The following is an 11,737-nucleotide window of genomic DNA, read 5'->3' on the forward strand; positions in this document are numbered from 1 at the left end:
TCTCTTAAGAGTCTCTGTCTTTAACCTTTTGCATTTTAATTATGATGTGTTTTTTAAAATATATTTTTATTGATTTCAGAGAGGAAGGGAGAGGGAGAGAGAGATAGAAACATCATTGATGAGAATCATTGATCAGCTGCCTCCTGCATGCCCCCTACTGGGAATCGAGCCTGCAACCCAGGCATGTGCCTTTAACTGGACTCGAACCCAGGACCCTTCAGTCCGCAGGCTGATGTTCTATCCACTGAGCCAAACCGGCTAGGGCAATTATGATGCGTCTTGATGTGGGCCTCTGGGTTCATATTGTTTGGGGCTCTCTGTGCTTCCTGGACTTATGTATCTTTTTCCTTGACCAGGTTAGGGAAATTTTCAGTCATTACTTCTTCAAGTAGGTTCTCAATTTCTCACTCTATGTCTTCTCTTTCCAGCACCCCCAAGATGAGAATGTTGGTACACTTGAAGTTGTCCCTTAACTCTCCTCATTTTTTGGATTCTTTTTTCTTTTTATTGTTCTGATTGGGTGTTTTCTGCTTCCTTGTCTTCTGAATCGCTGATTCGATCCTCTGCTTCATCTACTCTATTATTGATTTCCCTCTGATGAATTTTTCATTTCTGTTATTGTATTCATTTCTGACTGGTTCTTCTTTATGCTTCTATCTCCATTTTTATGGATCCTATCTCTTTATTGAAGTTCTTGCTAAGTTCTTCTACTCTTCCCTGAAGTTCATTGAACATCCTTATAACCGGAGAGGGTTTTTTTTGTTGTTTGTCTTTTGAATATGTTTTTATTTTAGAAAGAGAGAGGAAGGGAGAAGGAAAGAGAATGAAACATCTATGCGGGAGGGAGGCAACATCGCACACACTCCACCTGGGTTCAAACCCAGAACCTGAGCATGTGATGTGACCAGGAATTGAACTGGTGACCTTTCGGTGCATGGGACAACGCTCAGCCAACTGAGCCACACCAGCCAAGGCATAACCTGGGTTTTGAACTGTGCATCTGGTAGACTGCGTGCCTCCATTTTTAGATCTTTTTCTGGAGTTTTGCTCTGTTCTTTCATTTGGGACATGTTTCTTTGTCTCCTCATTTTGGCTGCCTCTCCATGTTTGTTTCTGTGTCTTAGGTAGAGCCGCTTCATCTCCCAGTTTGGTAGAGTGGCCTATGTAGTAGGTATCCTGTAGTGCCCCATGGTGTAGCCTCCCCAGTCACCCAAGCTGAGTGCTTCAAGTGCACCCCATGTGTGGACTGTAGTTGTAAGGTCAGTTTCTTTTTTTTCTTTTTTTAATTAAATATTTATTGTTCAGATTATTACAGTTGTTCCTCTTTTTTTCCCCCCATAGCTCTCCTCCACCCAGTTCCCACCCCACTCTCTGCCCTTACCCCTCCCACTGTCCTCATCCATAGGTGTACGATTTTTGTCCAGTCTCTTGCCTGTACCCCCACACCCCTTTCCCCCCAAGAATTGTCAGTCCACTCCCTTTCCATGCCCCTGGTTCTATTATATTCACCAGTTTACTCTGTTCATCAAGATTTTTTATTTACTTGATTTTTAGATTCACTTGTTGATAGATATGTATTTGCTGTTCATAATTTTTATCTTTACCTTTTTCTTCTTCCTCTTCTTAAAGAATACCTTTCAGCATTTCCTATAATGCTGGTTTGGTGGTGATGAACTCCTTTAGCTTTTTCTTATCTGTGAAGCTCTTTATCTGACCTTCAATTCTGAATGATAGCTTTGCTGGATAAAGTAATCTTGGTTGTAGGTCTTGCTATTCATCACTTTGAATATTTCTTGCCACTCTCTTCTGGCCTGCATGGTTTCTGTTGAGAAATCAGCTGACAGTCGTATGGGTACTCCCTTGTAGATAACTGACTGTCTTTCTCTTGCTGCTTTTAAGATTCTCTCTTTGTCTTTTGCTCTTGGCATTTTAATTATGATGTGTCTTGGTGTGGTCCTCTTTGGATTCCTTTTGTTTGGGGTTCTCTGCGCTTCCTGGACTTGTAAGTCTATTTCTTTTATCAGGTAGGGGAAGTTTTCTGTCATTATTTCTTCAAATAGGTTTTCAATATCTTGCCCTCTCTCTTCTTCTGGCACCCCTATAATTCGGATGTTGGTATGCTTGAAGTTGTCCCAGAGGCTCCTTACACTATCTTCATATTTTTGGATTCTTTTTTCTTTTTGCTTTTCCAGTTGGGTATTTTTTTGTTTCTCGTATTTCAAATCTTTGACTTGATTCTTGGGATCCGCTTGTCTGCTGTTGGATCTCTGTATATTATTCTTTATTTCAGTCAGTGTATGCTTAATTTCTAGTTGGTCTTTTTTCATATCCTCCAGGGCCTCACTAAATTTATCGGCGGTTTCTAGAAAATTCTTGAAAAACTTTATAACCGTGGTTTTGAACTCTATATCCAGTCGTTTGCTTTCCTCCATTTCTGTCAGTTGTGACCTGTTTCTTTGTCTCCACATTTTTTATGCTTCCCTGTGTTGGTAGAGTGGCTTTGTGTGCTAGGTGTCCTATAGGGCCCAGTGGCTTAGCCTTCCCAATTACCTGAGGAGGACACTCTTGGTGCACCCCTTTGTGGGCTTTGTGCACAGTCTTGTTGTAGTTAAGCCTTGATTGTTGTAGTTATCACTGGGAGGAATTGACCTCCAGGCCAATTGGCTGTGAGAATCAGCTGTCTGCAGTGGGAGAACTTCTGTGCTGAAGACACCCTTCTGGGGCAAGACTTGCTTCAGTGAGGCTTTGGTGCTCACTGAGTCTGCCCCCTGAGTGTGTCCCTTATGGATCCAAGGAGTTGTAATCTGGATGGTCCCACTCTGACCACAGGGTACACTGGCTCTTGGATTTAAGGAGGTGCTAATTTAGCCTCTGCCTGAGGCTACCCAGCAGGAGCTACAAAGAGATCTGCAGATTCCCTTTCCTTTTTGGGGGTTTGGAGGTGCCCAGATGAGGCCCAGCTGTGAAGCAATGCAAGCTGCTGTGGGGCCTTGGGCCTTCTCTTGGAAGTTCTGGATCTGTCTGGCCCAGCTGCAGTTTGTTAGGTAATTTTCAGATTGCAAAGGGCCAGGGTATTTATATGCAAAAACCTCTGCTGCAGCCTGGGTGGGGCGGGGGTCTCAGAGAATCAACAGGACAGAGCAAGCAGCTATGGCTGATCCTCAGCCCTGCCCTAAGGGGCCCCGCGTCTCAGTGTCCCCGTAATTGCTGCAAGCACCTCTGAGGGAAAGCCGCCCTCAAGTTCCGAGTTCTGCCCGCTGCCAGACAATCCAGTTTCTCCCCGTATGAGTCCTGGTCCCCAGAGACTTCCCGAAACTGGAGTTTAGAGCAGTCGGGAGCTTGTGATTCCCTCCCGATTGAAAAAGACAGCTGTGCCGAAACCGGTTTGGCTCAGTGGATAGAGCGTCGGCCTGCGGACTGAAAGGTCCCAGGTTCGATTCCGGTCAAGGGCATGTACCTGGGTTGCGGGCATATCCCCAATAGGAGATGTGCAGGAGGCAGCAGGTCGATGTTTCTCTCTCATCGATGTTTCTAACTCTCTATCTCTCTCCCTTCCTCTCTGTAAAAAATGAATAAAATATATTTAAAAAAAAGAAAAAAAGAAAAAGAAAAAGACAGCTGCGTCCTCGGGTGCCAGCCCCTTTCCACGCGCTCGAGCCTCTGTACCTCTGCACTTTACTTTCGCAGCTCCTCTGAGTCTCAGTATGCTTTTCTCTTTCCTTCTAGTTGTAGAATTTCCACTCAGCCAGCCTTCCTGTAGTTCTGGATGATGTCCGTTTTGTCTTTTCGTTATATTTTTGAAGTTGTTGTGGGAGGCAGCCATTTCCGGTGTTTACCTATGCCGCCATCTTGGTTTCTCCTGTAAGCTCAGTTTCTTGAATCCCATCTTTAAAGGGGGAGTAATGAACCTGGCCTCTAATTGTGTTTAAATGAGATAATAAATACCTGGCACATAGTAAATACTCATCTTTTCCACAAATGCTCAGTAAACTGTAGCTGTGATTAAGGATTCTGAGGAAGGGAGAGGGATCGAGAGTTAGAAACATCGATGAGAGAGAAACATTGATCAGCTGCCTCCTGCACACCCCCGACTGGGGATTTGCCTGCAACCAAGGTACATACATGCCCTTGGCTGGAAACGAACCCAGGACTTCAGTCCACACGCCAATGCTCTATCCACTGAGCCAGACTGGTCAGGGCTGTGATTAAGGATTTGTCCTTATTAGTTACATATCTGAGGGCCAGTGAGCCATGTCAGGGCAGTGGGCAGATAAAAGGCCAGGCCAGATATTTTTCTTGCTTTAGCTATGTGGGTTGCACCAGTTTGGCTTGTATGGGTATCCTTCTACCCACTTCTAAAAAGGACTGTCTAGAAAACACCTGCCTGGCCCTGGCCAGTGTGGCTCAGTTGGCTGGACAATCGTCCCATGCACCAAAACTTTGTTGCAGAGTTCGATCACTGGTCAGGGTAGGTATAGGAGGTGACCTATCAATGTTTCTCTCTCACATTGATGTTTTTCTCTTTCCCACACTCCCTTCCTCTCTAAAATCAGTAAAAACATATCTTTAGGTGAAGATCAAAAAATAAAATTTAAAAAGACACCTGCCCTAGTTGGCCCACAGCAAGTATCTAGCAGGAAGTCGGGGGAACATGAGAGTTGCAGTTTTCTTGGTGTTGTGAAGAGGGCCTAGGCCAGTAATGGCGAACCTTTTGAGCTCGGCGTGTCAGCATTTTGAAAAACCCTAACTTAACTCTGGTGCCGTGTCACATATAGAAATTTTTTTATATTTGCAACCATAGTAAAACAAAGACTTATATTTTTGATATTTATTTTATATATTTAAATGTCATTTAACAAAGAAAAATCAACCACAAAAATGAGTTTGCATATCACCTCTGACACGCGTGTCATAGGTTCGCCATCACTGGCCTAGGCCATATCCATCTTAGGGAGTGAAATGTCACTAAGAAGCCAACCTCCTGGGCCCTCTGAGTCAGAGGGATATGAACAGATGACCTTAGAAGCAACACTGGCTCCAGTTCTGCAGTTTGAGGTTAGCTTGGCCCCATGTTTCCTCCAGTTCTGTAGATAGATTAGAGGAGGTGGAGCTCAAACCTCTCTCTCTCTCCTCTCTCCCCTCTCTCTCTCTCTCCTGCTCTGAGCTTGAGAAAGGGTCTGGGGTCTTATTAAAAATGGTTGAGTTACTTTGTACTGAAGCTGACTTGGAAGTTTTCCTTTCATTAAGCAGGTTCAGGTGCTCCCTTCTGGTGACTCTTTCCTTTCATCTTTAGGTGTCCCCTCTAGCCAGCTAATCCATACTTGCATTTATAAGCACATCTCTGCTTAGCACAGTCCTTTGTTCTCAAACCCAGGAGCTGAACAGTTGCTTTGTGACCCTTTCTTTGACAAAAGCCTCAAGTAGGAGCCTGTTCTCACTCTTGAAAAAGATGCAGAAGATGGCTGCTTGCTGAGATGGCTTCATGTCCCCTGGGATCATGTACCCTGCTGCTATCTGCTAGCTATCCCATCTCACAGCTGCTCCTGGCTGCTCCAAGTGTCATTCTTGCCTGGGTGTGCTACCTGCTGGACACTGGGGAAGTAAAGGGAAGTGACTAGCCCCAAACCAGGAATCCCTGCAGGGAACCTCACTGCAACCACATTCTGTCTGTCCAATATTTTCCCATTGGTGGTTTGAGTCTCTGCTAGCCCTGGGTGAGTAAGGTTGAGGCATAAGAAACCGTGATCCTTGCCCCAGGAGTGCCTCTTTCTGCCAGCCTCTTCTACTCAGCATCCCTTTCAGTCCCTCAACACTCCGGTGTTTAGGAATTGTTCTCTCACAGCCACTAAAACTGGAAAAGAAACTACCCCAAAGTTTGAATAGTAGATGAGATTTGTGGAGCCAGGCTGATGTTAGCGGGGTTGTGCTGACGGAAGGCCTGACCTGGAGGAAGCCGAGGGCAGGCACCAGACTACGGCATGTGGCCTGTCCTCTCCTGTCTCTTTGATTTACAGACAGCCTGAATCCTACAGCCTGAGTTTCTAGTCTCCATCTAGAAACAAGAACGCCCTGCTTTGTTGGGCACTAGGATCTTCCACCAGGTACCAGACCACATCCTGTTCTCATCTCTAATGCTGCTGTCACACACCTTCCGGAGTTTAGCAGGAATGATGAATGTGGCAAGTCTCTGTGTTACAGGAGGTTCTGACTCGTGGTGACTTTAATGTAGAAAGCCATCTGTTTTCTCTGGTCTCAAGGTAGTTCTGTTGTAGGACAAATCTGTAATCAAACTTGGCTTTAAAAATCTTTTCTTGTACTGCCTAGCTGTGGGACCTTGGGCAAGTGCCTTCACCTGTCTGGGCTGACATTTCCCTGTCTCTAAAATGGGAATGGTTAGGTAGGTATGGGAGGTGATGGGGGACTGTCGCTCTTTACGTCAGCCAACTGTGTGGGCCAAGATCAATGAACGTTTTTCTCTGTTCCATACTCCCTACACCACTATTCATGCTTCTACTCTGATTCTGGGTCCCTATAGGAGCACCTTCTGCTATTCTTGAATTAAAGAATAAAGGGTCAAGCATCAAAGATGATGCATCTCTGGAGTCTGGGACATGGGGTAGCTGATGGAAGGGTTTCTTTGATATATCCCTCTCTTCCTTCCTCTTCTAATGGCTGCGCTGTTGCCCAGAGATGGCAGAGGGGTTGGCTCTGAGTGAGGAGGAGGTGGCACAGTAGATTCCCAATACCATTTTCCTCTCCCTGCACTTCACAAACTTCCATCTGAAACAGGCCTGATGAAGCTGTCAAGTTGCCTGCCTGATTCATCCCTTCCCTCTGGGCATAGCCAGTGAGTTAGCTGGGTGTGCTTGTGAATGCAAACTAGGGCTCCTGGAAGGCACTGCAGAGTGGGGCTAGGGCTCTTAATCTAGGTCACCACCCTCCCCTCTCCCCAAGAGGCTTTTCTCCCACGTCTCTGACAGGAGCTCAGTGTCCCTGGGCTCTGTGTAGCCTCCATTCTAATCTGTGTGCTGGGGAGTATGGGGCATCCAGCCTTGCTCCCCTCCTTTTGGTGCTGTGGATATTTCACTTGTTCTGTCAGACACCAGGGCAGGCTTTGGTTGATGGCTCACCTCTTGTCACCATGCTCTGCTCTTCTTTTGCTTCTGAAAGTCTTTGCATTAAGCATTATCTTCACAGCTGAGCCTGCCTTATGGTCTGTATTCTTCTTTCTTGGTCTATCCAGCTGTCTTTGCACTTTTGGAGAAAGTGGTTGACTTTACAGATGCTCCACCAACAGAACCTTGCGGCCATGGCCCAGGGCCACCGTAGCAACCAACCCCCACCCCTCCAGTGCTTCCCCTGTCAGGCATATGACTGACTGTGCATCATCTCCCCTTTCTCCTCTCTGCCCCAGATCAGTGGACCATTCCCTGCCCGGATCCTCTCTCTCCACAGACTTTGGCAGCTGGCAGATGGTAACAGGCTGTGGCAGTATTCAGGAACGGGCTGTCCTGCACCCAGACTCCTCTCTCCCTTTCAGCTTCCCGGAGGAGCTCCCTAACAGTTGTCTGTAAGTGTCTTGCTTGAGAAGGCAGGATGCTCCCCTGCCCATATCAAAAGCTGGTGAGCACACAACCATGCTGGTCAGGAATGAGGCAGCAGCCGGCCCCAGGGAGCTGGCTTGGGATCCCTGCCCCACCCCAGTGTCTTCGCTAAGTATACTTGCTGCTCATGGACTATTATGGGCTGCTCAGAAAGTGCGTTGGAGTGTGTGTTCACGCTCCCCAGCCTCTAACACCCATCCACGGGTGTCTTGGGGCACATCCTGAGGGAAAGCTGGCTGGACTGTAACTATAGAAGATTCTATTTCTGTCCAAGCTTTGCCTGACAGGAGAATCCTTTGAAAGCAGAACAGTGGGGAAGTGAAGGTAGGTGTATGGTGGAGACCAAAGCCAGAATGTTGCTGGGTTAGCTCTAAGGCTGTGCTCCTCCCCATTAGAACCAAGGGTTCCATGGCAATCCCTCCTCATTTTTGTCTTCTGCTTTTGCCTCTGGTCAGGAAAAATTAAAATCCCAAGCCTATAAAATCTTGCAAGCCTATAAAAGCGTACAAAATATTGGACTTCCAACTCCTATAAAGCATCCACTTGAGCAGCTGCCCTTGTGGCAGTACCTGCCCCCTGCCTGCCTTGCTGCTGTATAGATGTCAGGAGTGGGGAGGGCCTCTGGTGAGCTTGTTGGCCTGTACCTCAGCTGTGGCTGCCTGAGGGACCTCACCTCCCTACCACAGGGAATGAACTTGGGTTAGGGATTCATCGCCCACCAGAAATCCAGCTCATTCCCACGAGTGCTCACCCTGGGAGTTGAGAAGATCCCTGCTGAGGGCAGGCAAGGGCTGGACCTTGGTATCCAGGACGGCACTCACAGGCCCTGGCCTTGCAACTGGGGAGTAAGAGGCCACTAGTGCCTGGTATAGCCTCTAGCCATGCCCTTAAGCCAGAAACAAAGTCCCTATCTTTGATTTTTGAGATCAAAAAAGATAGTTGCACCTTTCTGTAGGGACTTTCTATTTGTCACACTGGCCTAAGAGTTATCTCTGGAGTAAATAGACATCTCTGCCCCTGCTTATAGCATCCCTCACTTACCTGGCATTAGCCACTGAAATAGGCAACTCTGGTCCCACATCCTACAATTTATACCTTAGGCAGCTCTCTGAGCTCATAGTTCAGAATTCTGGTTGGTTCTGGTGGTTCCCAGAGGAGGGCTAGGTTCTACATGATCTCATGGCCTCCAGGGGTGAAGTCACTCAGTATGTGCTTGGGCTTTATTATCAGGGAAATTTAGTCGGAATCTTAACTGCTCTGCTCACCAGCTATGTCTTGGGGTATCAGCCTTGACTTCTCTGAGCCTGTTAGCTCATCTCTTGAGAAAAGCTAATGGCACTATGGTAGCTCCAGTCCCTGCCTATCCATTGCCTACCATGTGTCCACAAGTGAATCATATATCCTGTCTGGACTCCAGTTTTGTTGTCTCTAAATAGATTGTGATCTCTCCCCCTCTGTCTCCCAGAAGTGCTCTCATAAGGACCTTTGGATGTTCCCTGTGAATACAAACCACTAATTGGACTTTCTCTAAGAAAAAGCTGAAGATGCACACATAAGCCTCTAGCCTGTATGAAACCTGAGAAAGTAAAAAAGATCTAGGGCCATGCATTTGCCCCAAATGTCAAGAAGTACTTGGGAGTTGTTCATGGTATTGCAGGAATCCAGTATCAGCTCCATTTTCTTAGTGCTGCTGTAAGAGCTACTTGACTTTGTTTCTCCCTAAAACAACCTCCTACTCCTCCTCCTCTTCCTCTTCCCTCTCCTCTTCTCCCTCCCCCTCCCCTTCCTCCCTCCTTTCCTTTCTTCCTTCCCTCCCTCCTCCACCTCCTTATTTCCCTCTCTCTCTCTCTCTCTCTCACACACACACACACACACACACACACACACACACACACTCTTCACTGCCACCAATCTACTTCCCTAGATCTGCTCTCCCCATACTTACCCAGGACTGTCATTTATTCTCACAACTCCATCTGTTCCCCAGGCCCTCGGGTGCAAATCATTTGGGCTTGGGAATTGTGGACATTTATGCTGCTTCTGACAAATTCCCAGGAGGGATTATCCAGAGATTGGTCTCTTTCAGGAAATTTTGGGGTAAGTTAGTCAGGGCTAGTCTTTGTGCTTAGATAGATGGGAACATGAGAGTTCATCGTATGTAGGTGTGTCACCTGTCTCCCTCCATTTGAGTTCCTGACCTTTTCTCTGATTCCATGTCCCTCCCACCTCTAGACTGCATGCCTTTTAGTCCAGGTATTGGATGTGCCTGGTACCTCAGGCCTCTTCTATTAAAGAATCCTTCAAGGCAGTGGTCACCAACCTTTTGGATCACACGGACCACCGGTGGCGGCCGCTGCTTCAAGGTGTCAGACAGTCTCATATGGAGCATTGATAAGTCTAAGTTTTCATGCACTTACCTCCTTTTTTTTTTTAATATATGTTATTGATTTTTTACAGAGAGGAAGGGAGAGAGATAGTTAGAAACATCGATGAGAGAGAAACATCGATCAGCTGCCTCCTGCACATCTACTGGGGATATGCCCGCAACCAAGGTACATGCCCTTGACTGGAATCGAACCTGGGACCCTTCAGTCCGCAGGCCGACGCTCTATCCACTGAGCCAAACCGGTTTCAGCAACTTACCTCCTTCTTGACTTGTAATTCCAGGCCAGTGAGAGAGGAGGGGTTTCCTATCTTCTGATCAGTGCCTGTAGAGGCCAGAGAAAGAAAAATACATGGAATCAAAACAGGAATTTTGCTGGAAAAGCCAGCACTCTCCTAGCTGTTTACCTGGGGTCACAGTGACTAAAAAAAGGTATAACTAGAACATTGGGGGCTTCCAGTGAGGACCCTGGCCTCGCCAGGGCACTGCCAAGAATTTTCTCCCAGGATGCTCCACGTCGTGTCCTGGCCTCAAGAAAGCTGAGGCCTTCGGTTAGCCAAGGCCTGGTGCCTGATACTAGGGTCTCTCCCTACAAAGAGAGGTAAGGCCTGTAACTCGGCTTGTTCCTACTAAGGAATAGAAGCCAACAGCTGTTGGAGCAAACTCCCTCCTGCTTGGCTTCTACCCTCCCTCATTATCACAGAGATGGTTGTTCCCCATAGGAAGTCAGGCCAGTGCCCCAATAAAAGGTGCTGCTGCTAGGTAGGAACAGTAACCTGAAAACGGAGAGGAATGGTTTAAGAGGGGAACAGGATCAAATGTTTGGGGCCTGAACCATAGGGTAGTGTGACCACAGGACAGACGTTCGTCTTGTGCTGATGAAGACAGAAGGATAAGCATTGTGACATGAGGATGAGGATGTTGGCTCCTGCCCCATGATGATGCATTTATTCTTTTCCCCTCTCCATAGGCTCGCAGCCCTGAGTGAACGGGAGACTCGCCTGCAGGAGGTGCGCTCAGCCTTCTTGGCTGCATACAGCAGCACAGTGGGGCTTCGGGCAGTAGCCCCCAGTCCTTCTGGTGCCATTGGGGGCCTGCTGGAGCAGTTTGTGCGTGGCGTCGGACTCCGGGGCACCAGCAGCAGCACCTTATGAAGCAGCCAGCCCACAACAGTTTCCTGCTTCTCTCTCACCTGAGCCCTGAGTGGAATCAAAGCCATGCCTGGCCAAAGGGTGCTTTTTTAAAAGTCGGGGGAAATGTCCTCACTCCCCCATCTGCATCATGCACATGGCAGCCCCAAAGCCAAGCACAGCCCAGGACAGGGTTCTCCAAACCTCAGCTTCCTAACTGGTGACCACCACCCCTCCTCTTGTCACTGTCTCCCACCCACTCTAATCATTGCCAGGATTCCCACCAACTCAGAACTGTGTGGGGTTCCCTGGGGCCTCGTGGAGGCCAAGACTTCACAGATGGCACCTCCCCCCTCTTCTATGTGTTTCCTGGGAAGGAGGGGCTCACCTGCACTGAGAATGGGCAATTTGACACAAAATAAAATCAAAGTCTTTTTGAACAGCAGCTCTTTTGGGCATTCTCATTTGGTTGCTATCTTTGTGAAGTTATTTGGAAGGTCTCACTGTCGTTCCTTGTGCTGGAAAAAGGGGTTTGGGGGCTATACCTCAACTCTTGAGCCATGATAGTCTCCTCAGTGAGATGGGGACATGTAGTCACAGACTGTTAAGGGGTTGAAGCA

At 47.6% G+C, this 11,737-nt stretch overlaps 1 protein-coding gene across 13 annotated transcripts in view; it reads left to right on the forward strand.

Moving 5' to 3' along the window:
• MTMR14 (myotubularin related protein 14) overlaps nt 1–11,557 on the forward strand; it is a 52,356-nt gene extending 40,799 nt beyond the window's left edge. For 9 of the 13 annotated variants that reach the window (XM_081105690.1, XM_081105687.1, XM_081105692.1 and 6 more), the window contains 2 exons: nt 7,415–7,570; nt 10,958–11,557. In XM_081105690.1, coding sequence (XP_080961816.1) covers nt 7,415–7,570; nt 10,958–11,141 — 340 coding nt within the window. In that variant the 3' untranslated portion in view covers nt 11,142–11,557. The remainder of the gene's footprint in view (nt 1–7,414; nt 7,571–10,957) is intronic. The other 4 variants (XM_081105691.1, XM_081105696.1, XM_081105698.1 and 1 more) reach the window with 1 other exon arrangement.
• The last annotated feature ends 180 nt before the right edge of the window (nt 11,558–11,737 follow it).

The sequence above is a fragment of the Myotis nattereri genome (assembly GCF_964212035.1).
Source record: "Myotis nattereri genome assembly, chromosome: 14".
NCBI classification, from domain to species: Eukaryota; Metazoa; Chordata; class Mammalia; order Chiroptera; family Vespertilionidae; genus Myotis; species Myotis nattereri.